The following is a 27,878-nucleotide window of genomic DNA, read 5'->3' on the forward strand; positions in this document are numbered from 1 at the left end:
GGGGCGGGAGGCGCCCACTTGTCCCCATGGCAGCTGCGCCGGAGCCCGGCGAACCCGGGAAGGGGAAGGTAACCCGGGGCGCTGGGGCGGGGGGGTGCGGGGGCGCGGGCGCCGCTCAAGGACGCGGCCCCTCGAGCTGAGACCTGAGGCCGGAGCACGTGTCGTTGGCCTCCTTACGGCCGGGGGAGGGGGTGCCATATTCACTGCCAGGACCGAAGAGACCAGAACTAGCGGGGGTGGGGGGCGGTCACTACAGAACAGCTAACGACCCTGGGTCCTGGGGCGGAAGGTTTTAGGACCAGGCCGTGCGCTGTGATTTACCGGTAAAGGTAGATTTAAAAGCTCCCGCAGCACAGTCCGTCTTTGGTGCTGCACACGGCACAGGGAGGGGGCCGTAACCGCCAGAAGTGGGGGCTTGGTCCCATTGCCGCGAACGTGAGTGCAGAGCGGGGCGGCCGGCAGGTCGAGGTGTCCGGTTAACCTCCCGACCTCGTGGAGCGCTGCAGTATTGTAACAACGGCGTCCGTGGGCGGTCTTCGCGCCTTCCTGCGCCGCGCCCCCCGGCCCCCGGCCCCCGGCCCCCGGCCCCCGGCCCCCGGCCCCCGGCCCCCGGCCCCCGGCCCCCGGCGGTCAGGGCCGCCAGCCTGTAAGCTGGGTCGTTTCCCCTCTGCTTAAAATCCAGTCTTACACTTTGACTCACCTTGGCCTGTAATCGTGGAAAGCCCTCCACCTACCCCCTCACTGTCCAGTGTGGCTTCTCATGCTTCCCTCCAGCTGTTCTAACGCTAAACTAGCCTCTCTGGTCTCCCCTAAAGGGCCTTGAGTCCCCAAAGCAGACCGAGGTGCTTTCGTCCCCATCTCCCGTAGCTATATCATTACACCATTCATTACCCAGGGAGTTAATAATGGTCTCTTCCTCTTGGGCTCCTTAAGAGCAGGGAACCCAATAGATATTAACTGATCAATTATGAACAAATACTGAAGACACTGTGCGCCAACCTGCTCCTAACCTAGTTTTAGGATATTCTCTGGCCAGCTTGGAAATTTTGCTCACTTCCTCAAAATTCTTGCTTCTCTGGGGATTTTTTTCCACCTACATTTGGCCAAGACAGCAGATCATCAAATGGCTAATATGAACAAATGTTAGATAAAATTTTTCCAGTATTTAATAACAAAATTTTGCCAATAACAAATTTTATACAACTCTTGGTGCCTTTTGTAGTGTCTCTATACTGTTTGGAATATGCTTAGTGTAACAAAATGTATCTATCCTTGTTTGAAACTTCCATATTTGGTACATGAAATTATTGTTTTGTGAGAACACTAGGATCTTGGAATGTGGCTTTAATCCCTTTTGTATCTGGTTATTCACTTTGATAGAACTGTCATGTAATGGTCATAAGGGTAGTTTAATCCACTGAGAATTGATAGAATTCAATGAAAGAAAAAATTAATGACCTATTGGTCATCAGCAAAACAAAATCTGTGAAAAGCCCTGTAAATAAATTGTTCATGAAACACTAATACCTATCAAAGCTCATCAGAGAGTATAATAAAGTTAACATATGCTATGTCTGAATTAGCAGCCCAGGGTAATGTCAGAAAAGGAAGCATGCAGTTAAAAATAATTTTTTTCAGTGATCATTTCCTCTTCCACTACAATCCAGGGACTGATGTTTAGAATCAGCAAAGCTAAGATAAAAATGGGAAAATTTTCAAGCTAGCATACCTGACAGAACTAAGCCCTTAGAAATACATTTCCTTGGCTCTCATTCTTTGCTCTTTGAGAACTAAAATAGGAAATTTGGTATGTGCTTACCAGGAAAGTGCTCTAGGTAAATTCTAAATTTATGAGTTCACCAACTCAAAGTATTTACATAGTACCTACTGAGTATTAGGTACTGAAGGTATAGCCTTGATCAAAACAGGCAAAATCCCTGTCCTTAACGGAATTCACACTCTGCTGGGGGAATCAGAAAAGTAAGTAAGAATTTCATTTATTGAACCAGCCAAAGATCCAGGAGAAAGGCATTGTGTGCTAAGCAACAACCATCTAGGTGGGCATGTTAGAGGAATGGGTAGCGTGCCTGGACTGGAGGCCAAGGGAAAGTGATACCCAAGGAGGGTAGGTTCCAGATCATGTAGGGCCTTCATAGCGGTAAGGAGTACATATATTAAGAACATATCTGAAGATCATGGAGGGTTTATAAAATTTTTTTCCTTTATTGATTTTAGATAGAGAGGAAAGGAGAGCGAGAGATAGAAGCATCGATTGGCTGCCTCCTGCATGCCCCCACTGGGGATTCAGCCCACAACCTGGGCATGTATGTGCCCTGACCAGGAATCGAACCAGCGGCCTCTTGGTGCATGGGTCGATGCTCAGTCACTGAGCCACACCAGCCGGGTGATCATGGAAGGTTTAAACAGGAGAATGATATAGTCATCTTGGTGGAATCAAGATCAAGTTCAAGGTGCTTATTAGACATAGGAGGTGTCAAATCGGCAGATGAAGTAAAAACTAGGGGAAGATTAGAGTTTGATTTATGAATTTGTGGAGTCATCCTATAAATGGAATTTAATTGAAAGCCTTGAAACACCTAGGAAGAGACTAGACTGGGGGAGGGGAATTGGGGGGCACTTCAACATTTAGATGTCATTAGAGGAGGGGATAGCAACAAAGCTGCCGGGAAGAGCCAGTGAAATAGAAAACCAGGAGACACTGTCATATTTGAAGTGAGGTAAAGCAGCTGTTTAAAAAACATGGTTATCTGTGCCACACGTGCTGTTGTGGAATACCATGGATTTTGCAAATGGATGTCTTTTATTTATTAATTTTTTTAAAGTAATTTACTTTTTATCCTCACCCGAGGACATTTTTCCATTTTTTGTTCAGATAGGGAGAGAGAAACATCGACATGAAAGGGACACTTCGAGTGGCTGCCACCCGCATGACTGCATGACCCAGCCAGGGCTGGGGCCAAACTGCAATGGAGGTACGTGCCCTTAGCGGGAACCGAATCTGGGTCTCTCTGGACCACAGGGTGACGCTCTAACCGCTGAGCCAAACCGCTGTTCTAAAAGAAACAAAAAAACCCCTCTTCACACCCTTTGCCTCCCAAACTGCCTAAGTTACCATTTCTTTTTGTTGTATTTAATTTTTTAAATTGATTTTAGAGAGGGAGAGAAAGAAACATCGATGGAGAGAGATATCAACTGGCTGCCTCCTGCGTGCCCCCACTGGGGATTTGGCCCACAACCTGGGCATGTGTCCTGACTAGGAATGTAATCAGCCACCTCTTGGGGCAGGGGTCAGTGCTCAACCATTGAGCCACACGGGCCGGTCCTAAGTTACCATTTCTTATTTCTGCTCCCTTTCACTGCAAAATGGGTTAATGTTCTCCACTTACAAGCCTATCCTCACTTTAATTCACTTCAATGTGGCATCATCCCGTGTGCCAAACAGCACTGTTCTAAAAGATACAGTTTTTTTGTTTCTAGGCTGAATAGTAGAGGAAAGAATGATGCAAATGAAAGAAGGGGTAACTGCGCAAACACCCTCGAAGGAACTGTTAGGACTAGTTTTAAATAGGCATAGAGCCAGTTCATCCTTTGTAACAAGAGGACAAACGATATGGGCACTGAGGCAGATACATTTGGCAGTGGGACATGAAGAAGTGGCTTCATTTGGTCTGATCCATTTCCTATAAATTACTTCCCTTACTTCCATCAAGGTGCGTTGCTAAACCTGCTTTTCTAAATCTAAGCTTAAAAATATGTCTACAAAAAAATTAGTCTAAAATTTCCTTAGTTTAAAGGCTTAAATTCATACATGACAAGTTAAACTGGCAAACTGATAGGGAATAGAGAAATGTTAATTTCCATTTCTGAACCTTCCAGTTCATGTGCTGAACTTCATAACAGCAGTTCATACTTGCTCCTGAAGTTAACTAATCAGTAGTCTGAACCACTGGTTTTCAACCTTTTATATCTCATGGCACTTTATTACTGAAATTCGATGGTACACCAAAAATGTACTTTTTGCCTGTCAAAAAAAAAATTGGTCTAATTTTGATTCACACCAGACAGCTACTGTTGTGTTGACTAGTCATATTTAAAATGTGACAATCTAAGGGGAAAGAGGTTGGTTTCCCTGACTAGTTAGGTATTACATGGTTTGTTTTTTTCTAACCATATTTTTTTCTTTATTTTTAGAGAGGGAGATAGAAACATCGAGAACATTGATTGGCCACCTTCTGCATACCCCCCACTGGGACTTGGGCTCACAACCTGGGCCTGTGCCCTGACTGGGAATCAAGGGCGACCTCTTAGTGCAGGGTCGATGCTCAACCACTGAGCCACACCAGCCAAGGCCGTTTTTATTGATTTCAGAGAGAAAGGAAAAGAAACTGAATAGAGTGGGATCAATGTGAGGGAGATTGGTTGCACCCTACATATACAGGATGGCCTGACCAGAGACGGAACCCACATCGTAGGTATATGCCGACTGGGAATTGAACTCTCAACCTTTTGGTGTATGGGAGTATGCTCCAACCTGAGGAAGCACCTAGACATGGCCAGGTATTGCATGTCAAAAACTCTTGCAGCACGCCCTGGCCGGTCTGGCTCAGCGGTTAGAGCGTTGGCCCTTAGACCAATGAGTCTCTGGTTCAATTCCAGTCATGGGCATGTACCTTGGTTGTGGTTTGTCAGGTTTGTCAATTGGCCCTGCTTGGGTTGCACGGGATGCAACCCTTCTGTGTGTCCCTCTCATGTTGATATTTCCCTCCCTCCCACTCTATCTGAAGATAAATAGGAAAAAAAAATCCTCGGGTGAGGATTTAAAAAAATATTCTTGCAGCACACTGGTTGAAAGTTGCTGGTCTAAACTCCACCCCTTCTAGGTGAGAATGCTCTGGTAGTGAAGGGAAATTGCGGTCTTTAAATTTTGTTCATTCTTACCCAGTTCTGATACAAGTTGCAGATAAACAACTATGTACATTAGTGCTATTACTCCCTGGATGTGTGATCTCTGGAAAATGACTCCTCTGTGAGCCTAGGTTTTCATCTATAAAAAAATACCCAATGGGTTCAATGCAGTGAAAATAGCAGGCTTCCATCTTGTCAGCACTTAACAGCCTTCTGTCAAGACAGACCCCGAGGAGCCCATCTCAGAGGTCATCTCAGAGGTCTTGAGAACGCAACAGAAAGGATGTAAAAGGGCAGGGCACCAAGAACCCCTGCCAGCTCTGTATTGAAACTGCTTTAGACCAACGTTGGTTTCTCAACCTTGTCATTACTGACATCACAACAGGTTAAGTCGGAGGTGGGGCTGATGTCTTGTAGACTCCTTGGCCTCTATCCACACGCTGGTTCCAGGTGGCACTATTTAAAATGGGGCATGTAATTTCTGTACAATGTTTCTTTAAAGAGACATGAAGTGTTCTAAACAGACTCCAATGGCCCATCCCAGATATGAATCAGAATCGAATGGGTGGGACTTGAAAATCTTTAAAAGCTCAGGACTTAAATAGCACTATTTGATATTTGGAAAGTATTTTTTTATACTTGTTCAAGGACTGGGGTTGACGACATCTTGCACAAGTGCTCCAAGAAATGTCTGCAGATCCTGGAGGATCATGTGTAGCTCCACTATGAAAGGGAATCCAGATTTTTAAAAAGCCCAGAGGCCTTAAAGGAACTTGTGTAGTCTTTGGTAGAGGTATGCTGTGGCCAACCCCCCACGGTTCCCTTCATTTGCCACCCAAACATGAAAGCCATTGCAACATCTACCCTGTGTTAACATGCTGGTCTCACTTGCTTCTAGGACCTACTTAAGCTGGCACTCCTAACCACCCTCTAGCCCTAGTATCTTAAGCATCCTTCCCTTGGGAAATACGCCACACTGGACGTGGGGGTGTTAGGAGTCCTAGCCTGAGATGCAGAGCCCATTCCCTACCTGCAGTGCAGCTCACACCCTCACCTCCAACCATATGTTCCACTGGGCTTTTGAATAGAGTGGGAAACTGAATTTTTTGCTACATAAAATGAAAAACCAAGCAGCAGAATTCAAATCCCTCAATTTCTTTGCACATGGATTTGTATTAACTTTCAGAATTAAAGTCTGCAATATTAATGAGCACCTGCTGTGTTCATCTGTTAGGTATGTGGGAGAAGGGTAGCAGGGAGAGACCAAAGAAAAATGGAATAGAATGATCCAAGAACATGTAATTTTTGCTTTATTATGAACCAGGTCACACATTTTGTCTTTTCTGGCAGAAGCTTGAGCCAAAGAAGAAAAGAAAAAAACACAATCAAGAACATGTTGTTCTCGTTTCACCCTTTAATCTTCCATCCCCCACGTCTTCCCGATCTGTTTTTCCCTAATATTACCTCATCCTACAGAACATTACCCTCCCCCTTTAGGTTAAGGCCTGCCCTCACACCATACCACCATTTAAATGGACTACAAGTAGCTTTCTTTTAAAAGCTACATTATTTAAAGCCCACATTTAATGAAGTTTTAGAAAACAGTATCGTACGTTTTCCACTTGATGAAATAGTGATGCCACAATGAAACAGGTGTGACTTTTTCTTAAAAGTCTGTACTGCCCTCAGTTGAGGGCCACAAGATAAATACAACCAAGTGCAACTTCATATCAGGCCAAGGAAAGAGACCAGGCGTTATAATGCCAGTTTATCTTTACATGAAGTACTTATACACAACTGATGCTCACCTCATCAACACCAATAAAACCTAAAGTCATTGTTAAAGTAATTTAAAAACAGCACTATACTCCAGTATAAGCAAACACCATTAAAATTATACGTATCCCATTTATATTTCCCAAGTAATTTCATAGATGTTTAAAGAGCTCATAAAATGTGCTCCTATTTCCAAACTGCTCTATTGGCAAATTATTGTCTAACACCAAAATCTAATGAATTTAAGTGTCCTACCATCCTATGCTTGGGGCTTTCTGGTCAATTAGATTCTCAAGGTTTCCTTCCCACTTAAGATTCAAATTGTTCAGATTGAATATCAAAAGCAGGACGCTGGTCATCACATAGCACATATTCTAGTTTAATTTTTGCCAAACCACTGTGATCTATATTTTCTTGTTCAATCTAGGTGTTTGTTTTTTCCCTAGCCCTTTAAGCTCCTAGGAATTTTAGATGTTGAGAACATTCCCTGTGCACGGGACTCGGTATTATATGGTTCATTAGGATCTGTTGTGGCTGGCCTTGGACATTTTTTGTTAACTAGTGAGTATCGGTTTTTCTCCATGTATACATAACACACATCTATGTGTGGTGAACAATTATTTTCTAGATGGTGTAATAATGTCATATAATAATTATAGTGGCTATGTTTTTTGACAGGTAGAATTAGAAGATCATGTGATGTTGGAGTAGGAGGATTTATCGTGGTGACTTTAGGATGCTGGTATGTGTACTGAGTATTCAAGAGATCCATGATTATCCCATTCCAAAGTGCTTGCTCTTTTCAGAGCAATTTACCACTGGGAGAGTCCTACCTTCAGTTTTTTTATTTTTTAAAGGACTTTTTAATGGAAAGTTCTTACAAAATGACATTTCTCGAACGTCTTAATCTTTTACGTACTCATATTTTATACCATTTGCTGAATGAGTAGATGACTGCATGACATGAAATATGCCATTAATACCAACCAAGTTATGGTTTGTACTTCGTTAGGAAGGCCTGTTTACCTTGCCCCAATGCCCATTTCATCCCTGCTAACAAGCATCACATCTGCTGTTACTTTAAGAATGTGTTTACAACTGATATAGCATGGATGACTATGATATCGATTTTCTCCAGCCAAAAAGCCAGACCCAAAGTACTGGTTCCACTTATATGAGATTCTACAAGTAAAATTAAGCCAAGGTGATAGAAATCCCCATTTTATATATATCTTTGACACCAAACCATCCAAAAATAGTACTCCAAATTAGAATGGTTATATTTTCAGTCTCAGTACTCATCTGTAAGCGTTCTTAAATTTTATTACTATACAATTTCAAATGTTTCTATAGGAATTTTATATTAATGACTTATCCATATTCTTTTCTGCCAAGGTTCCATTGTAGGTATAATTATGCAAAGCTAAGAATCCAAGAAAGAACAGCCAGAGAAGGAATTAAAAATAAGATTTTATATGAAAGTACCCACCTTGATCCTGAACGAAAACTAACAGCAACAGCAGCAACTGAACAGAGTAAAACATAGAAACCCAAATACAATTCACGGACGTTAGTGTGAACCAAGCTGAAATCAATTATGTAAAACATTGTATGTACCATAAGAAGGATTTCCATCAAGTAAATAAAGTATGTGTAAGTTGTAGTCTTTTTTTTACTTGCATGAATGTTTTATGAACTTATTCTGGCCCTGTTATCTACCACCAGTATACTATATAGTGGACTTGTCATACTTAAACCATGCTTAGAAAGGTTTCCTTGTAATAAATAGTGAATATAAATGATGACATTTTAAGAAATAAAATCTCTCCCAGCTGGATTTTCAAACTTGCCTTAAAAAACAATAACACAATCATATTACTGTACCATAAAAAATGAGGGAATACTTCCTGGTTTTTCTAGGCCAATGCTAGTAAAATACTTCAAATTTAATGGATTGTATGACTTTGCAAATTTTAAAAATGTGTTCACTGCTTGACACTACTCTTCCATCTCTTACAACAGGTAAAGGTTGTTTTTAAACTGCTTTAAATGTTTAAGAATGCAGGGTTTTAATTTTTTAAGTAGAATTTAAACATGCACATGGTATGCAAAAACTACTTTCAAAACTTGTTTGGTGAAAAGGAAAAATAACTGCTGGATTACATACACAGTATTATACTGATGTAAGACACGCATGTATTCATTCAGGAAAAAATTCTCCCTTTCCAAAGCTATGAAATTATTTGTTTTAATAAATATCAACATTAATTTTTAAAAATCTGTTAAATAAAATACAAGCTAGAGGTCTTCCTGGTTAAGAAATGATAAACATGAAAGAGATACCAATGGACAGAATTTGGCATGATTACTGGTCCTATTACTTGAGTATCACAGTGAGTTGCAGAGATAAGAGCAAGGAAGAGACGTCCTGAAACTTTATTTTGTTCTGTAGTCCTTCACCACAAAAGGTAAGAGGGGGGTGCTCCAGTTCAGTTCAAGTGTTTCCCCTCCCATGCCCACCTTCTTGGGCTGTCACTATGAGAGTTAGGGTGTATGGGGTTTACCAAATGCCATAACCACTAGACTAGTGAATGACACTGTCAAGCACCTAACAGATTTTTACTGATCCTCATCATCTGGCAGCCACCAAAGGAAGGACTTGGGCATTGATTAGGGAAGGTTATTAGAAAGGAAAAGGCAGTTGGCAAGAAATTCTGCCCATGTTTACTGACAGACACAAATCAACACTGAATGCAGTCTACGTTATTCAAGTTATTATGACCAGATACTATGTTTAAAAAAATTTCCATAATGTGACACTCATGTTAAGAGAGAGACTGCAAGAGTGGGGGTAAATCTGATGAGTACTAATCAAACCTGATATTTAAGCTATTTGTGCTGGCCACTTAATGTTCTTACCTTCATTACAAATATATGTAACATAAGACGAGGCAACTGGATTCAAGTTCCTTCTAGCTCTAGCATACTATGATTACATCTTACCCAGGGTGAGAGAAGCCTCTCTCAGCCGGAAAAAATTTCCAAGATCGTAACAAGGTCAGTTTCATTTTCACAGCAGAATGATTTCGTAAATTGGAGACCTGGATAAAAACGGGAAGTTTTAACAAGTTAGTTGGATTACTTTTTTAATGTCACTTCGTAAGTTTATATAATCATTAATACTTAGCATTTTTTCCTTTAACTAGTAAGATGTTACAAAGTGTATTACTAAATTATTAGACTATGTTTATAACATACCCCAGGCCCTTGATCACATTGTACTGGACACCTTTGTAAGGCCTCTGGGTTAGGCCTTGACACTTCCACTTCTAGCCTTTCCAATCCATTTCCACTCTGCCGTCCAACATAAAGTCCACATCTATTCTATCTTTGGTGCACCTCGGGCAAACCAAGACCCGAATTCATGCCTCTGCTCAAACTTTTTCATTTCATTTCAAATACCTTTCTTCTAATTCCTCTGCAACATTTTTCGTTCTCTTGTTCACTAACCTCCGGGAATTAAGAATCACCTCCTCGCCCTGGCCAGTTTGGCTCAGCGGTTAGAGCGTCGGCCTGCGGTCCGGCCCTGGTTGGTCGTGCGGGTGGCAGCCACTCGATGTGTCCCTTCACGTCGATGTTTCTCTCTCTCTCTCCCTTCCACTCTATCTGTACAAAAAATGGAAAAATATCCTCGGGTGAGGATAAAAAAAAAAAAAAAAAGAATCACCTCCTCATTTAGGTTCTCACACTCCTGCGTTTCATCTGTTACAGTAGGTGGCACTTTCACTGGTCAGTGACATGTGTTACAAGTAGAACCTAAGTGTCTTGTCAAGAACCCTGTCAATTTTTATCTTTACATCCCAACCAAGTGTCTGGCACAAAATGGTCAACACATTTGTTAAAGTGCACTACTAAATAAATTCTCACTAGCAAATACGTAGAAACCAGGTTTCCTTCTCATCCAAACACACTTCAAATTTTAATGTGAAAGAGTAACTTACCTTCCGTGCCCACCTGGAGCCTCCAGCCGCACCACCTTCCTTCAGTGTTCCAGTAATTCCGAAATTTCACACTAGGTGATAGAGCAGTAGGTACCAGCTAAATAGCTGATCAAAATAGAATTATGGTCATTAGTAGTTTTTAAAACTTCTTGTGGCTTATCTGTCATACCTACTTTGTTAACTTTCTAGTGCCTTATGTATTTCCCCCTTCCCTCGACCCTCCCCATTGCTTTTCCTTGACTACTCGCTTTTACATCTCAATAAAAGTACCTCAGGGAATTAAAATTAACTACAAGGTTTTCTCTGGACTTGTGGTTTATAGTGACCAAGTTGGGCAACAAGAAATTTTGACTATCATTATTTGATTTGCAAGCATCTCTTTAGTCTACGTACCTCTACTCCATCGCTGGTTTCCCTTTGCTTCGATTATATAATGCGAGGAGGTCTATATAATAAATTCAGGATTCCTGTTTATGCACTTTTCAGCACAGAGCTAGGGATCAAATAGGGTTTGAATCCTTCTATTCCTAGATAAAAATCTGTTGCAGATTGGGGCCAAGGCACCCCTTTAAAAGTCATGTTAATATATACACTATGCTTTGGGTAAGCAGAAAACCTTAATGAGGAAAGTAGAAAAATTAAAACAATTGCTATAATTGGTTTTTAATGGTCCTCCAGAATAAATTTTGGAAGCATCTTAAAATATGGTCCAGTGGTCATCGTATCAGGTCAGTATAATATACCAGTATCTGTACCACCCAAATACTATTTTCTTACATACTTATTTTGTGCATTAAGTTACATTTTTAAATTTTCTCTTAAAAGGGAAGCTTTAGGGATGAAGAACTCATGAAAGCATTTTTCAAAGTATTAACATGAGCACTACAGATTAACGTGTAGTAAACAAGTCTTTTCAACCACTACATTTGCCTTCCTCTTCCTTTTCTAGAATAAGGATGACCTTCTCCCCAAGTATTTCTACTTTGAGAAAGCCATCAGTGACACTATGAGCAAGTACTGTTCACTTTAGAAGTTTAGATCAATTCAACAGATGGTACCTGTTCCACCTTTTTTCTAAAGTTCGGCCCTTGGGGGGATCAAAAGTAAACAATCTGCATGGACTGATTTCTTAAAAGGATGTTTCCATAGAAACATTTCTTCCCATGAGGAATTCATAGAAATAAAAGTGCTTTAGTATATAAATCCAAAGCTTATTTTGGAAACAAATGTCTTTGTAATTTTGTTTTACTTTTCTCAGATGAACAGAAATAATTTTTACCTTTTACTCTGAAACAGAGTTGTCAGTTCTTCAGAAGCTACTAGACTGTTTTTAGTTGACTAGAACTCTCATTGGGCAAACCCCGAGCTACATTTCAAATCAGCATAGCACCCAAGTCCTCTCATTTCACCAAAATACAGTATTATGAAGTATGTAGTAGGAAAAACACATTTCCTCTAAGCTTCTTATCAAGTTTTAAACTTCAGGGCAATGGCACATTACATTCTCTGGACTGGCAACGCTCACATTGAGCCTTCTTATTCCTTTAAAACTTAAATTCACCTCCTAAATATCACTTCATTATCCAAAAGGATCTCAATCATTTTTCTCAGCTAATAAAAATATCTATACATTTAGTGTAGATGCAGAAAGTGTTGGGGAAACTAAGAACATGCAGGTATTTTAGGGTTTTGTGTTTTTTTGCATTTGAATACTGCACTTAAATTCTACTGGTAGGGAGGGCATTATAACAAATGTCTTGCAAAAAGTTAAGCAGAAAAAGGCTCCAACCTTAGGAGGACTGGGCTCTATTTGCATATACTGCCTTAAACCTATGCAAGAGGATCGCCAATTGCTAACACACCACCAAATACTTCACTTCAGGTGTGCAAAGGAGAAATTAGAAAAGCCTTTTTTCCTGTTATGGAACCTACCCCATCTGGTTACCAACCGTCTCCCTTTCCCCCATCTTTTTAAAACAAGGGGAGAATTTTAATTAAAGTGATCCTGAAAGTTCAATGTAACAAGTGTTAAATGTACAAGCAGCAATTAATTTGGAATACCTATTGGAATCACTGGAACACATTTAGTTGGACCCTTTTACTCTTCCACACAGCACATTCACATGGACAGACTAAGGAAAAGGAGATGAAATTTAAATCAGCACTTTTGTTTTTGCTTTATTACTTTTCAAAAAAAAAAAAAAAAAGTGAAGTTGGAACCTTTTATATTGTACTTGAACATGTCTCCAATTTCTCTCTTAACTGATATAAAATACCTTAACAGCTACTTTAAAAAATTAACCTGTCAGTTGCCATTTAAATGAGCCCCCTTCATTCTGAAGTAGTTGGTTTTCTCTCATCTCTCTGTATGCCTTAACACTTTAAAGCTTTTGTCAATGGAGTTAGATGTATATACCGGCCGTCTCACTGTTCTTGGTGGCTTTTGTTTTTAAAAATGTTTTGGCTGGCAGTACTTTGTGGCAATGCTTCTCGGGTGCTTGGCAAGCCTAGATTTACTGGACAAAACTAATTTTACTTCCTTTAAGATCACAAAGGGTTAAAAGGAACAGCAGAAAAGAACAAGCCACAAATAGTGTGTTATCAGTTAGATGCCGTATTAGCTCTTTAGCCTGTAATCCCTGCATGTCCTCCAGTATGCATATCCTTGAGCTGGACAGGTTCACGGTGACTGCTGTGCCACTGGTACAGAACTGTGACTTGAACAGTGCAATAAGGGCCTAAACCTTTCTGTGCATTTCTGTTTGTCTAGAATGCTATTACTTCATCACTTTAGACTATAGTCTAGTTTCTCATACCCCCAGATCCAGCTTTGTTTAAAAGTAAAACCCCTGGTTCCTTGTCAAGTTGCAAAAGTTAATGTGGACTCCTGGCATAAAAAGGGAGGGAAAAAAATTATAATAATCCTAGGTAATAATTAGATAATTACAGATTAAACACATAGTTAAGTTCCCTGTCCAACCTAACCAAGCAGTGATTACGGGTGTTCTAGCCTAACAGTTATCTGCACCATTTGTTCCCCCAATACTGGACCTACAATCACAACTAAAATTACTGGTCATTTACATAATGCCAAAAAACTGTACTTATTCAACTTTCCACACTGACAGCACATTCCCAACCTAATCACAAAAGATGTTATATTCTTTGAATAATTATTGGTTAACATTATGAGTATTATTTTCCCACCTATTTCCAATCTACTATCCCTTATAGATTTAATTAAGTTCCTTGGGCAAATTAAACACATTTAATCACCTGCATTTTTAGTCAATTAAATAGGATCTGAGAGTATATCCTTAGTGTAAGTGTGTAAGTCTTTGTTAGCCATTCCCACCTACCTAAATCTTTTCATGTACCTGTGTTAACAGTATTAGGTTTAAAAAAAACAAACCACCCTGGGGATTAGAGCAGCTTAAATAAAAATGAAAGTGCTAAACTGGCTAAACCTACCACCTGCATGTTTCAGTGTGGAAGTGGAGGAATGGCTTAACTATCTTTAGATTAAGTTTAGGCAATAAATGATTTGAAGATACTGTGGTTTATAACTAAAAAATGCAAATTGCTGTTTAGAGCTCTGAGGCAGTTTAGATTCCTACTCAAAGCACAAATAGCCCCTTGAAACGTAATGATCACTAGACTATAACATACCCTTGCTTTTATTAACTATTACTGAAACGCTAAAACTTAAACCCAGTTTTTCTCAGAGTCCCAGAAATAAAAAACAATGACAAAGTTAGACTCAAACCATTTCGAGAATTTTAGGGAAAAAAAGACATTTTAAAGTTATGTGTGAAAATGGAATTATGGAAACTGTTTTTAAGATGTGCATTCATGTCTAAACTAACACCAGAAACTAAGACTTGGACTATGAAAGACAGACGTTTATGCCTTTAGGATAAACTTTATCTGGGTTTGGCTTTTTGCAAAGATTAAATATACTCTTGTAAACTGACACAATCAGATTATTGTATATGAGAGGTATCTATATCACTGTCTAAAAACTACTAAAATATTTAATCATTTTCATTTGTGCAATGGAGCCTATTATAAAAATGGTCCTAGGATTAAAAGCCAATTTACATGGTTTAGAATAAAAGTGTCAATTCCCACAACAGAGGCATATATTAAATACAGAACAGATTGTCCATGAGTGTAAACACCCCAGGTGGGTGAAAACCTTTCCTGGAAAACTTCCAAGTACCTTTTCAAAGAAAAATGTCTTTAAGCTTTAATACATTATTGCTAGTACTTAGGATATCTAGTTTCCTATTTCTCATTTTTCAGACAGGGTATACCCTAGGCAAATGAGCTTGTTTTGTAGATTTAATATGGCTTCTTTTTGTCACTTCAATGTCAAATCGATTTGCCCTGTGCTTCATTTTAGGATTTCACCTTGCTGCCTGGGTATTAAGGCCAGAAGCTGGTCACAGCCTTCTAGATCAGAGCCAGAGCCCTCCACCAAAGACTAGATCTATGTAACAAGATGTAACCTACCAACAAAGAGAACTTTCTAAGTTATGTCAGTTTGAGCTGCTTCATCATTTCTATCTTGCAGCATTTTCTTAGTTTCCTGAGTAACCTCTTTATGTTATACCACTGTAGCTGACCAATCTGATTCAATTCCTGACTTGGTATCTGCAACTTTCTAGTGAAAGCATCCCTGCAACCAACTGCAATCTCACAGGTGAGTTTTCTCTAGGTATAGTTGGGAATTTGTTCAGCACTATCCCCGTTTTTTTGTTTTGCGTGCCAGGAGAGATGGGCAAAGGGAAAAGTGAATAAACCAAGTTCCTCATTCACAGATCTTAGCGTTTTTCTCCCTCTTTGCTTGCTATGTGGTGCAACTCCCTGTTCTGAATTTCTTACATACCTTCCAAGATTATTTCTTTTCATATAAGCATAGACATTACTATTAACTCTGATCATTACTATTAACTCCTTAAATTTTTTTAACATTCTCCTGGACAGCAGTTTTATTCAATCTCTCTTCCCAGAATTTCCTGGGCTACACACAGGCATGGTAGTCTAGCAAATAGTGTCTGTCATTTAGCCATTACTCTTACACTGCAATTATTAGAATATGGGATCCTTAGTAAGCAATTTTAAACTAGAAGTTATACTCAACATTTTTAAAAGGCACCTTAACATTTAGAATATCTAAACACTGATTAGCAACAAAGTTTGAATGCCCACCCTGGGTTTAAATAAAGTCTATGCAATCCTAGTAATGATGTATACTATAAAGTAACTCATGCCAGCAGTAAGCTAATTGCTAAAAACACAAAAGCCATTGAGACACTACCTTCTAGTTAAGTATTCTTACTGTGATTATAAGGTTAGCCCTGTTCCACAAATTTCTCAACTGAAGCTATCCAAACCAACATCTAAAACTCAACTCCAGCTCGGCTTGCAGCAAAAAACAAAAACAAAAAAACCTAGTAGTATAAGTTAGAAATCTGATTTGAAGTGGCTAAAACAAAAACTTAAGCAATCAAATATAGACAAACCTAAACTTACCAGAAGCAACCTAGAACACCAACAAAACACTAGACTGACAGTTTAGTTCTACAGTTTGACTCCTGATTCCTCACTTCACATTAGTGAGGGTCCTTTAGAAGATTAAGTGTTCTGTGCAAACCCAATAAAATTACAGTTAGGGGATCTAATGTTATCACATAGCTATAGTTAAGTTAGCAGTGTTGTGTAGTAATGAAATCAATGACTGGCTTGCATGATGGCTTCTAAAAGCATCTGTTCCCAGAGTTTCATGTTTTATATATGTATATAAAATATCAGTTGAGGACAGCCATTAGCATTTTGTTAAGATGATTAACGGAGTGTTTACTTCTCCCAGCCATTACCTTTTCCCCTCATTAAATGTTAAGTCATCTGCGGGGGAGGGGAAGGGAAGAATTCAACTTTACTTCATAATTAAGATCAATTGTCAGTGTACATTTAAGTTTTTAAAACCTAAATGTTCCAAGTACAGAGTAAAGAATAAGCTGTCCAGAAAGCACACACTTAAGTTTTCTCCTCTTGGGAGTTTTAAAAAGGGATTTTGAACCTTGATGGCGAGAATCCCAAAACGAGAGTAAAATGAATTCTTTTTATTGCAAACAAACGTCTAAATTAATTTCTCCACCCACTTTCTTTAGAAAGAAAAAGAAATCAGCAGGCTAAGGAGATACCCATTCAAGAACTGACATGATTAAAAATTAAGATATAAATGGGTGACTCACAATTGCATTAGCTTACAAAGATGGTGGAGTTAACTACTACAAGCACACTAGTTATACAGTATTTTGTGGGAGAAGGGCATACAGACATAGCTAACTTCATATAGATCCCATTAGACAACTGGATTTACAACAAGTTTTTTTAATAAGAAATGGGCAAAGCCAGCTTTCTTTTCAGAATCAAAATGCAGAACAAATGGAAAAATTATGGTATTTAACCTTCACAAGTTTGAGCCTCCACAAATAATACAACCAAGTTTTACATTTTTAACAGCCCTTCTACATACACTCCATCTTCTCTATCTTGGTTCCAAGTTTTATCTTCATTCAATTATGCCAATTCCATTGTTATTTAAAAAGAAAAAGCCTTCCCAGTTATTGTCAGAAACTACTATTTAGCATACCCCCTCCACTACTCAGCAAACTACAGAGAGGATGGAGTGTAATATGAGCAGTACAGAGTCTTATGCAATTCATGAGGACCATCTAGTCCTTACATGAATCTGGTTGCTAACATTTCTATTATATTGTGACAATGACTCCCGACTGTTATCTCTGTGAGAAATGGGGGGGAGTAAATTCTTAATAAAAGACACCAGGTACAAAGCAACATTTTACTTTTGTTGTGATAAAAAAAAAGTCACATTTTACAGATAAAATGTAGAACCCTGAAATACTGACACATTCTCTTATCGTGCACAATGCTGAGGTTCTCTTACGATTCACTTTAAAACTGCAATTAAAAATGTACAAAAAAGAAAAGAAAAAAAAATCAACCCACAAAGCTTCTAAAAAAGGAACCCGCAGGCACTTCCTCTTGTGGAATGTTTAAAAAGTTAGCCTACTAAAGAAAACAGTCGACTTCTTGTGAAGGTTTTGGAGAAATATGTATCAGTTCGTTTTATTTGGGTATTCAATAATATCCTTGGTGATAATGCTGACTCCATGGCTTCTGACCCCAGAATTGCTGTAAGAGAAAATTTTTTTTTAAAGAAAAAACATCAATAAGCCACTCAAACTGCTTTTAGGAAATGACAATGAATCTAATTCAGAGTAATTGCTGGAAACAAACTTATACCTGTCATACCTCTGATTTCTATCAAACCACATTCAGTTAGTATTAATATCCCATTATTATCAATAAACACATTACAAAAAGAAACACATTAGGACTTGGTTAGTTTATACAATTAAAGCTAGTAGTAAAAAGAACCATATGTATTAAGTAATATTACTTCATTTAAAAAAAAAATTAAGTTAACAGCAAACTCCAACCTATTTTGCCTTAAAAAGATAAGATTATGGCTACAACTGCAACACAATTCACAACTTGCCCTGTAACACTTACAAACACTTCAATCCCTGGATAAGATCTTTTTGAAGAATGATTCTTACGAACTCAAAATACAATTTAATGTACATAAGCACATAAGAAATTACTTACACCCTGCTGCCACTGGTTGTAGCCCTGAGATTGATTTTTATAGCCACGATTGTTTCCTCGTCCTCTGAAGTTCTAAAATGTAAAAATACAGAAAAATCTTTTAAGAACCCAGCACAACTTCTAAGGTTTGTAACATGGGAGGTGCACACAACACAAAAATGAATAGTTGCCAGTGTACCTGAAAATCAAACTTAAGTGGACTCATTTTACTACCATCACTCATTTTTTCTCATGTCAGTGCATTCAATGTTCAATACAATTCTTACTGAGGCGATGCAACAGAAGCTTACTCTTTTCAGACTCATTTATACAGATATCAGGGACCAGTGCCTGCAGGGATCATAAATCATTACCTGGTTGTAGTTCCCTCTGTTGGGCATTCCTCCTCTGTTGTAGTTTCCCCCTCTGTTTGAATAGCCACCACGGCTGCTAAAAACAGGGCCACGAGGGTAGGGATAGCCAATTCCACCACTTCCGCCTCCACCACCACCTCTCTGGGGCATGTTACCCCTCCTATTATATCCACCACGATTCCCAGGAGCTTTAAAAAAAAAAAGAGAGAGACATTTTTGTTTACAGTGTGCTGTGCCTCTTTTACTCATATGACTTAGGGTTCTGGACCATACTTTTATTTTAGGCAAAAAATAAATGTTTAAAGACAAAAGTAATGTTTAATTTAACCATTGACATAACCTAGGTGTGTGTGTATACCACCAGATCCCATTAGATCTTTAAACTAGAGGAACTACAATCAATATGAGGATCAAATTGCCTATGTTAAATTCAGCTAAATAACATGTAGACCCAAATTAAAAGATTTTCACTTGTTTCAATCTTGAACCAAATAAAGAGAAAACTCAAAATTTACTTGCCTCCTCCTCTGAAATTTCCACCACGCATATTGAATCCACCACGTCCTCTATGGCCACCACCTCTGTTAAACTGGTTCTTGCCACTCTTATTTTTATTGCTTTTCTGTTTCTTTTCTGGGTGAAGGGCCTTTTTGCTCTCTTCCTTATATTGCTTCAAAAGTTTTTGGGCTTCTTCCTTCTGAAGCTCGACATAGGTTATCTCATCAAAGCACTCAGCTACCTCTGGCAGTGTGAAGTTTCCTACAAGAAATGAAGTCCGATTAACAAACATTCACAATCCCTAAACCTCCAACTCTTGAATGGCTTTGTTTTTTAACACACACAAGACAATATACGTTCCTGGTTTACTAACCTATTTTCCTAAAAGTAGAAATAAGCCAAACATCCTCATTTACAAGAAGCTAGTATAACTCCTGAAACAGTATTACCAGCAGAAAATGTTAAGTTTACAGATACAAATCACAAAAAAAATATCTAATAATAAAATTGAATTCCATGCCTTTCATTTTGAGAACTGCATGTTCTGGTAGGTCTTTCCCCTCTACTTCTGCCTTCTTCTGTGTTCTCTGCTTATAGTCTTCATCTTTTGGGCAAACTACAACAGCTTTTCGTTGGAAGCCTGCAAACAGGCACATTTTTCTCCTCTGGGCAGCAGCAGACACATTTGTCTTTAAAAAAAAAAAAAAAAGTTGATTAATTCTACACTAAACCCAATTTTCAGTTACTTTTTTTCAACTTCAAAGCTACTGCTTACCTGATCCAGAATGAAATTTCGCTTCTTACGGGCAGCAATCTCGATAAACTTCCCAAGACACTGTGGAGCTCTCTGCAACAGTGTGTTCAGTTTTCCAGTATCGGCCATTTGCTTCTTAAAACCTGCCACCTGTTTTTAGAAGTGAAAACTTTTTGAACTTGGAATTTCAAACTAAGCTTATCAAGCTTAAATCTCTCTATATATAGAAAACAGGCAACATTTCAAAATTTAAACATTGCCTTTTCCCACTGTTGCTACCAAAAAAAGGGCCCACTATCATGTACTAAGACCACCCTATTCTATTTATTCTTTGTAGCTGCTAGATGGTTAAAAAAAGACAATGAAGCTTAGAATTTAGATAGAGTCCACACCTAAGTAACCAATTTCACTTTGCCCAAACTCCTCTCTCTCAAATACTATAAAAAAATAAGGACAACAGGCAAATGGATCACTCAGAATACTTTCTGGTCTTTTTAAAATGCTGAGATCATGCCCTAAACATTCTACTCACCATCATTTTATCCATTATGGTATTTGTTCCAAGAATGTTGTATTTACCAGGATTTTCTGCTGCATGTTTAGTAACCCAGGTTGTTTTTCCAGCTCCTGGCAAGCCGATCATCATAACCACCTACAATGGAAAGAAATATTATTTCACTGCCTAATCATCAGAAGCCACCTAATAATTTAAAAAATAAATAAATTTTGATGCACAGAAACCCATCTTAAATATCTACATTTTCATAGCACTGTAACAAGGTAAATTGTGTTTGTGGAAAATTTAACACTCCACATAGAGAGAGAAGACAGCTACTTAGAGAAAAATTGCTGAGAGCAACAGAAATGGCACAAAGTAAATGACAAAGACCAATCACCTAGCTCTTCTAAATGTCTATTTTGCTTAAACAAAAACAGTGCTCAAATGCTCTAAGAAAAGGTCACTTACTTCACAATCTTTCTTCTCTTCAGGCCCCTTTGGACCTCTAACCCGGTCCTCCAAGGGGACATTCTGGATCAAAGTATAGTCTTCAGGTATTGGAAAATATGGCTTTTCCTTCTGACCAAAATTAAATTCAACAGCACAGTTGTGGCAGAGAACATGTGGAAAGAGTGGCCGTTCAGCAAGAATTTCCTTACTGATTTTGAAGGCAACACCAAGATCTTGTCCATTCTTTGCATAGGAGAGTTCTACTTCATCACTTTCAAAGTTCTGTTAATTGGGAGGCAGGGGGAGAGATGAATAGTATTAATCTGCTTCCTATAAGACTTCTAAAAAACTTCAAAATTTAAATTAGGAGTGGAGCTTATCCTGGGAAAAACCCACCTAGGTTCAATATTAAGAGCTTTCTCATAATCGACGTTCCCTCATCTCTCCCTCTCTTTAAAATCAGTAAAGAAAAAAAAAGAGCTTTCTCATGGTTATAAACAATGAAACACCTATGTCCAGAAGCAGAAAAAAGATTTCCTTAGAAGGAAGGACCAGATTTTCAGGTCAACTTGATATTAAGTAGTGTTTAGTCAAAATAAGTTAGTAGTGAATGTTGATATTGATATAGCTTTAAAAAGAATTTCTAGTGTATAACTTGCCATTTATACATAAAAATTTAGCTAGGACTTACAGCAAAACATGTAATCACATCATTTTCATCAAACTTCTCTCCATAATCTTCAGTCTCGCAGTTGCATGTTTTTATTCCTTTTAGAGAATACCCATAAGAAAATTCTTCTTCACCTAAAATAATTAACAGTGAAGCTGATTTTTCAAAATAGTCCAATGACCCATATATTTTAATATTCACAATGTAATGTTTAAAAGAGGAGTACTTCCTAACATTCCTTCACATACACTGACTTTAACCAGAGCTGGGTGGGTTATAGAACTAATTGAATTGAGTAACATGGATAACATTTTATCTTAACCAATGGTCATAAAACCATAAAAGAACAAAAACTAAAATTTAGCCTGTGTCTACAACATGCTAACATTCTTCATCTCATTTAAAATATTAACAGAATTGAACAAAAACAAGCAAAACATCTGGAATGCCTTCTACTCTACTGAAATCAGACTCTAAACACTCATGAGCCATGAGCACATAGTACCCAAATAGAAACTTTACCAAGTAACATTCCACTTGTGGTTAGAGACCAGCCAATCCGAACTTCATGTATGTCAATATCTTTTGTATATAAATGCCTTACTGGGATCTTCTCTGTAACCTGAAAGTCAAATCATAAATGATTAAAATGTAAGCCATGGGCTAACTCTTCTCTGGCTACTAATACAAAAAAGACATCCCCTGAAGAACTTAAAAAATTGATATAAGGACTTATAACTTGAAAAGGTTTAAGTACTTGGTTCACATTTAAAAGAACATTAATGTTTAAAAAAACTGTATATTCTTAATACCCAACCTAAAACCAATTAAAACATGTATTTAACATTTTTTTTCTCAAGAAACAAAACCAAGAATCGAGCCATTTAAAAACCCTTGGTGGGTCTTTTCAAGTGCCTGATTTTAAAAAAAGACAGCACTCTTAACAAAAATAGAGGGTGGTCCGGGCGGTATAGCTCAGTGGATTGAGTGTCTGTCCTACAGACTGAGAGGTCTTAGTTCGATTTCCAGTGGGAGGCTGTGCAGGAAGCAGCCTATCGATGTTTCTCTCCCTTCCTCTCTCTCTAAATAATGAAAAAACAAAAACAAAAAAAACTTTAAAAAAGAAAAAATAAAGAGTGGCTGTAGCTCACAGATTATGATGTAACAAACATGTTCACCTGTCACAAAAAAATGTTTCTAAAGCCCCTCTTCTAATCCATAGAAACTTCCAAAAATAAAGTTCCACTGAAAGCTAACCGTGCCAGGCAAATAGAAACTCACAAAGGTTCTTTAAAAAAAAAAAACCACCACAAAATTGTATTTACCTTCATTTCAAAACAGACTTTGCCTTTTGACACACCATAAGAAGCCCTTCCTCCAGCCCAAAGAAAAGCAAAACTCTCCATAGTAAGGGAAGAAGCACTGAGGCGATCTCTCGATATTTTAAAATGTAGATCACAATTATCTGTAATTATATCAAATACCATATTATTTCTTTTGACATCAAATGTAAATATATCTGCTATGTAGACAAAACTTGGTTATTAAATTTCTGCATGTATTTCTAAATGTTACATAGAACACTTTTTTACGTGTTGTTTTAAATTTTCAGTTTTAAGCCCCACTCCCACCAAGTCACTCTTGCCAAATTATGTACTAAAATGTAAACTACCTATAAAACTAAGAAACACCAAGGTTTAACGTGTATTTAAGTATAAAATAATCAAGACAATGTGACATTAATACATACCTGCTCTGCTCTTTACCTTGATTTAGAGGCAAGCAGTAGAGGATAGCAGGAAATCAAAGTGAAGCATGCCAGAACCAGGTAGAATTTACCAGTGCCACAATAAAACTGAAGGGAGGCCATGACCAAATATTTTTTAATAGGAGTATGAGCTGCTGATCCTGTACTTTCTAATTTTAAAACACCAAGAATTCCAGATCCTAAATTCTCTTCTGAAACTTGTTAAGAACCCAGCCTCAATCTACAAAACACAAACTTGATTGTCTAATGCTGTTACTATTATTACAACACTTAAGGTCTCCTTTCCCCAGGCTTGCCTGTTACTCAACAATGGGGGATTACCCACTTCCGGTATTATCCAAATCCAAAATGTCTTTAACCTAGCTACCTTTGGGTCAGTGGCTCATGAGCATGCACTTTTGAGGGAGAGCTCAAGTTAGGAAGCTATTTTCTTAATACGTTTTCATTGATGAGAAAGGGAAAAAAATAAAATAAAATAAATCGAACCTACAGTTTGGAATTCCCCATACATTAGCTTTGTTCTTAAAATTCCTGACTATCACTGATAGAATTTTCAATTCCATAAATTGCATTTGAACCCAGTTATTTCACTTAACAAATTGATACTGCTAAAAGTCTACTTTATAACAGTTGTTACCTTTTTGAATCACTGCTTCAGTATCCTGTCAATACCTACAACCTATATTTAAGAAACTGAATTTAACGAAACTTTCAAATCAACTGACTACTTTTCAGTTTTTTTCTTTTAAAAGACTCCACTATCTCAACTACCTGTAAAGGGTACTCAACAAGAAGTCAAGAGTTTTACATGAACACTCTTACATATCTGAATAAAAACCATTTGTATTCAAAGACATGAGAATCTAATCTTCAACTCCCCAGGCTCTACAGGGCAGGTTGACACCTTTCCTCTCACTTTCCAATTATTTCTACTTTGTTCTGTCTATCACAGAAAGAACTGTATATTCTGATAGAATACTAAACTAACAAATCTTTTGGTTAATAAATATTACAACTCTGACAGCCACGGCCCATTTAGAGGTTTGCAATACTTCCTCATACTCAATTGCAACCCAACTGGGTAAAGTAGCAGTATTTACAGCGCTGCCATTGATACCATTCGTTGGTGAAGAAAGCTAGTGGCCCAGTGATAGCCCACTGCTGCTGCCCCAGGTCTTTGGAAGAAATCAACTTATGTTAAAGCAGCAGCTACTGAACTGGAATTGAGAACAAAAGAGCAGTTATTGAGAAAGTAATATTACAATCTTTTAGAATAGGGAATATACTTGTGTGCTAATGGGAAAAGTCATTGATAAATATTTAACTAACCCAAATAGCTCACTTAATAGCAATAATTCCACAAAAGATGAAATTACTTTGAGAAAGGACAAGTTATAGGTAGCCTTACAAGTTTCCATTAGCTAGCTAATCAAAAATTGGCATTAATTTTACATTCCTACAAAGAACTTTCAAGTCATATAAAAATATTACCAAATTGCTAGAGCCTGTAAAGTTATCAATACAATACAACTGATGCTATACTAAATATTTAAGCGACTGGAATCTGGATATAAGCCATCATCTCCTGCCACTAAAAATCTGTTTTCACTTTCCCGCTCCCTAAGTTTTCTGCATTTAAGTTCAATGTACTACATGGGTTTTCTAACGTTTTGAAACCAAAACCACTACATTTGATAATTATGGGATGAAGGGGGAGAAGCAGCTTCACTTACAAGTGTCAAGACAAACCACTGTGTCATCGAAGTGTTCATCTTCTTCTTCAACAGGTGGCTGAGGAGATTTGGCTCTGAAAGACAGTATTATCTCCTGATACAGCTTTTCCCACCAAAGAATGAAGACTGGGCGACAAGTAAAACTTGGTAAGCGTCATCTACCTGCTATACTTGTTCTCTTCAATGTACTCAAAATATCCACGGCCATGATCTTCCCGAGGTCGTTTAACACCTCTCTTTTTATCTCCGCCTTTCTGCTCTGTTTTGCCGTCTCCTACAACACACAACACCCCTATTTAAGAGGCCAGCCCCAACACAACAGAAATAGCCCTTTTGTTTTGAGGCTCAAAAAAGCTCGCCATTTCCCTGTTCCTTTTTGTAAGCGTTTTTAATCGACAATCAAATGAGGATTCAAAGAACAATCAGCTTGAAATTGGACTAGAGTTAATGACGCAGTCCAAAGACACCACAAATACTGCCTGTCTATTCGAAGATTCGAGAACCCTAATGAGAAATAGCGCCGCACAGGCCGAGCCCACGTGTCTCCCAAAAAGAGTTCAGAAAGGGGGGGAGGGGAGGCGCCAGGGACGTGCGCCCTCCCCTCCCCTCCCCCACCTGGGCCCGCGCTCCCGGAGGCCGCATTGTACTTATTTTCCGCCCCGCTCTCCGTCCCGGCCCCTCCCGCAGGAAGTGACGTCACACCAGGCCCCTAAGCTCCTCGCACAATACCGCGGCCCAGAGCCGCCAAAGCGCGCCCGCCGGGGCCCTCGGGCCTCTCCCCTCCCCCCGAGACATGTGCCCGCACCGCGCGCACGCACCGCGGCGGCGCCAGCGCGGGCCGACGGGGCACCCCCCCGCCGCCCGCGGCTCCTCCCCTCCAGCGGCAGCTGCAGCTCCCCCTGGCTCTCGAGCCACATAATGGAGGCGCTGCCACCGCCGTCACACACACCGATCCCGAGGCCTCGCGGCTAATCCGGGATTCCCCGCGCCCCTCCTCCACCACCACTCGCGCAGCGGCCCCCGCCCGGGGCTCCCCCGCCCCACGGGGCTCCGGCTGGCCTAGGGCACGGTTCCACCCGCGCGGGCCTCCCGCCGCGCGCAACGTTACAACGCAGCACTCACCCGCCGCCGGAGCCCCGGGGCGACCGCCGCCTCCGCCGCCTTCCACCTTCTTCTTACCTCCCGACTGCTGCTGGCCTTGACTGGCCCCGGGTGGCGCCACCGTCACCGCGAACAGCGAGGTGGGGCCGCTGCTCTTCCCCGCGGCCTCCTTGGCGGCCCCGCGCTGCTGTTGGGGCTGTTGCGGCGGCGTCGTCGGCGGTTGAGCCTGCTGCTCCCCGTGCCCGTTCTCATCGCCCGCGCCTTCCTCCTCGTCTCCGAGCTCATCCTCCCCTTCCTGGAAACCCTGGTCGTCGCCGTTCTCGTCCTCCGAGGCGGCCTCTTCCTCCTCCATCGGGCCCGAGTCGGCCGCCCCCGCGGCCCCGTTCTCCTCCCCTAGCTCCATCTGCTCCCCATCCAGGGCCGCGATCCCTTCCTCTTCCTCCTCCTCCTCCTCCTCCTCGTCGCCGCCAGTCGCGGCCTCCTGTTCGAGGCCTGCTCCCGAGCGCCCGGCGGAATCCCCGCCCAGGTCTAGGCTGCCGTTCCCGGGCTCCATGGCGGGCCGGCCCCCGGCCTCCTCGTTGTCCAGCGCGGCCTGAAGTCGCTCCATGAGGTCGGCCTTGAGGCCCTTGTCGGAAAGGCGCCGCTTCTTGAGCTCCTCTTTCAGCTCCGAAACCTTCAGCTTTTTTACATTAACAGGCGAGGAACTCATGGTGAGGGCCCCGATTCACCGCTAGGCGCAGGCTCAAACTCGGCTCCACTCCACTCGGCCACTGGTGGCGGCTGCTGCGACTGCTTTTCGGCCCGGGCGGCGGCTGCGGCTGCGGCTGGAGATGGGTTCCTGCTGCAGAGCGGACCCGCCTGGTGTCGAACGGCGCCAATTCCTTTCACGGAGTTCGTGAGGGAGACGCGGAGACTCGCCTGGCGCGAGCGAGCACGCAACGTCCTCTCGCAGGGGCGGTGCCGCGCACGTAATATAGCCGCCCCGCCCCCTGCGCTGATGGGAGCTCTGCGCAGGAGGGGTGCCGGAGCGCGCCCGCGCTCTGCCCCGCCCCTTACCGTAGTTACCTCCCCGCCCCCATGCTGAACCCCAGGCCGAGAGCGCGGCGCCGGACACGCAGTGCGCTTCCAATTGGGACTGGGCAGATGGAGGAAAAGCAAACCGCCTTTCACTTAAACCGACCCGCTGCAACATCTGTTGGTCTTCCTAGTTCTTTGGTGGCAATACTCATTTTGCTCTTTGCCTGTCCAGCCCGAGGCTGCTTCTATCTAAATGCTTTCAGTCCTCAACTTGTCAATTTCGACTCGAATCCTCCGCCTTCCATCTTAGATTTGCCCCATCCAGCTATTGGTTTAAAATTCTTTCTTAAAATTTTATTTCGGTTTTGATTTGTACAACACAAATTGGCAATTATTACACGCGGGGCATTTTCTTACGTTTACTATTTGGTTTAATTTTTCTAAGTCCTGCCTGCGAACTGGATTTTAAATTGGGGAAAGGCGAGGGCAGAGCCTTTCTTTTGTCTCTTCCACAACCCCTGCTGCGGGACTTAGGAGGTACAGGCTTGCCTTAGGAGCGCGATCCCCTAAGCATGCTGCAAAACCTACGTATCGGGCCTTGTACTGGCAGCTTTACTCGCGGTACTAATAG

General features: G+C 40.4%; 2 protein-coding genes across 11 annotated transcripts; one reads left to right on the forward strand and one right to left on the reverse strand.

Annotated features, from left to right (window-relative positions):
• Positions 1 to 15,435, forward strand: LOC118640636 (cytochrome c oxidase assembly protein COX20, mitochondrial). 4 transcript variants are annotated; one of them, XR_004961428.1, is made up of 5 exons: positions 1 to 68; positions 7,149 to 7,263; positions 7,381 to 7,444; positions 8,098 to 8,349; positions 15,109 to 15,435. XR_004961428.1 is itself a non-coding variant. In XM_036277600.1 (4 exons), exons 1-4 carry the CDS (start codon positions 27 to 29, stop codon positions 8,246 to 8,248), a joined length of 372 nt encoding a protein of 123 aa, XP_036133493.1. In that variant the 5' UTR covers positions 1 to 26; the 3' UTR covers positions 8,249 to 8,381. The 4 variants fall into 4 exon arrangements, 2 of the variants coding, with proteins under 2 accessions (XP_036133493.1, XP_036133494.1); XR_004961429.1 differs by having other exon boundaries at positions 15,327 to 15,429; XM_036277600.1 differs by lacking the exon at positions 15,109 to 15,435 and having other exon boundaries at positions 8,098 to 8,381.
• On the reverse strand, positions 8,187 to 27,153 carry HNRNPU (heterogeneous nuclear ribonucleoprotein U). 7 transcript variants are annotated; one of them, XR_004961427.1, is made up of 18 exons: positions 26,309 to 27,153; positions 25,292 to 25,403; positions 25,130 to 25,203; positions 22,954 to 23,093; positions 22,151 to 22,250; positions 21,650 to 21,762; positions 20,977 to 21,240; positions 20,542 to 20,661; positions 20,031 to 20,159; positions 19,776 to 19,944; positions 19,277 to 19,516; positions 18,758 to 18,945; positions 18,405 to 18,476; positions 12,765 to 12,835; positions 11,097 to 11,148; positions 10,704 to 10,774; positions 9,706 to 9,803; positions 8,187 to 8,228 (listed from the first exon to the last, which is right to left on the reverse strand). XR_004961427.1 is itself a non-coding variant. In XM_036277599.1 (14 exons), the coding sequence occupies exons 1-14, from the start codon at positions 26,937 to 26,939 to the stop codon at positions 17,874 to 17,876; spliced, it is 2,406 nt and encodes an 801-aa protein (XP_036133492.1). In that variant the 5' UTR covers positions 26,940 to 27,152; the 3' UTR covers positions 16,817 to 17,873. The 7 variants fall into 7 exon arrangements, 1 of the variants encoding a protein (XP_036133492.1); XR_004961424.1 differs by having other exon boundaries at positions 10,704 to 10,808; XR_004961426.1 differs by having other exon boundaries at positions 11,097 to 11,196.
• Positions 27,154 to 27,878: the final 725 nt, after the last annotated feature.

This window comes from Molossus molossus, unplaced genomic scaffold (genome assembly GCF_014108415.1).
Source record: "Molossus molossus isolate mMolMol1 unplaced genomic scaffold, mMolMol1.p scaffold_m16_p_23, whole genome shotgun sequence".
In the NCBI taxonomy this organism is placed as follows: domain Eukaryota; kingdom Metazoa; phylum Chordata; class Mammalia; order Chiroptera; family Molossidae; genus Molossus; species Molossus molossus.

What these genes read in the sequence shown, in the direction of transcription:
- LOC118640636 (XM_036277600.1), top strand. Translation starts at nt 27, where the DNA reads ATGGCAGCTGCGCCGGAGCCCGGCGAACCCGGGAAGGGGAAG. An exon ending in GCGAACCCGGGAAGGGGAAG is followed by an intron (nt 69 to 7,148) that starts GTAACCCGGGGC and finishes TTTTTTCCCTAG; the next exon opens with CCCTTTAAGCTCCTAGGAAT. An exon ending in TGGACATTTTTTGTTAACTA is followed by an intron (nt 7,264 to 7,380) that starts GTGAGTATCGGT and finishes GTTTTTTGACAG; the next exon opens with GTAGAATTAGAAGATCATGT.
- HNRNPU (XM_036277599.1), bottom strand. Translation starts at nt 26,939, where the DNA reads ATGAGTTCCTCGCCTGTTAATGTAAAAAAGCTGAAGGTTTCGGAGCTG. An exon ending in GAAGAGAACAAGTATAGCAG is followed by an intron (nt 25,204 to 25,291) that starts GTAGATGACGCT and finishes ACTGTCTTTCAG; the next exon opens with AGCCAAATCTCCTCAGCCAC. An exon ending in TGGAAATTTCAGAGGAGGAG is followed by an intron (nt 18,946 to 19,276) that starts GCAAGTAAATTT and finishes TTTTTTTTAAAG; the next exon opens with CTCCTGGGAATCGTGGTGGA.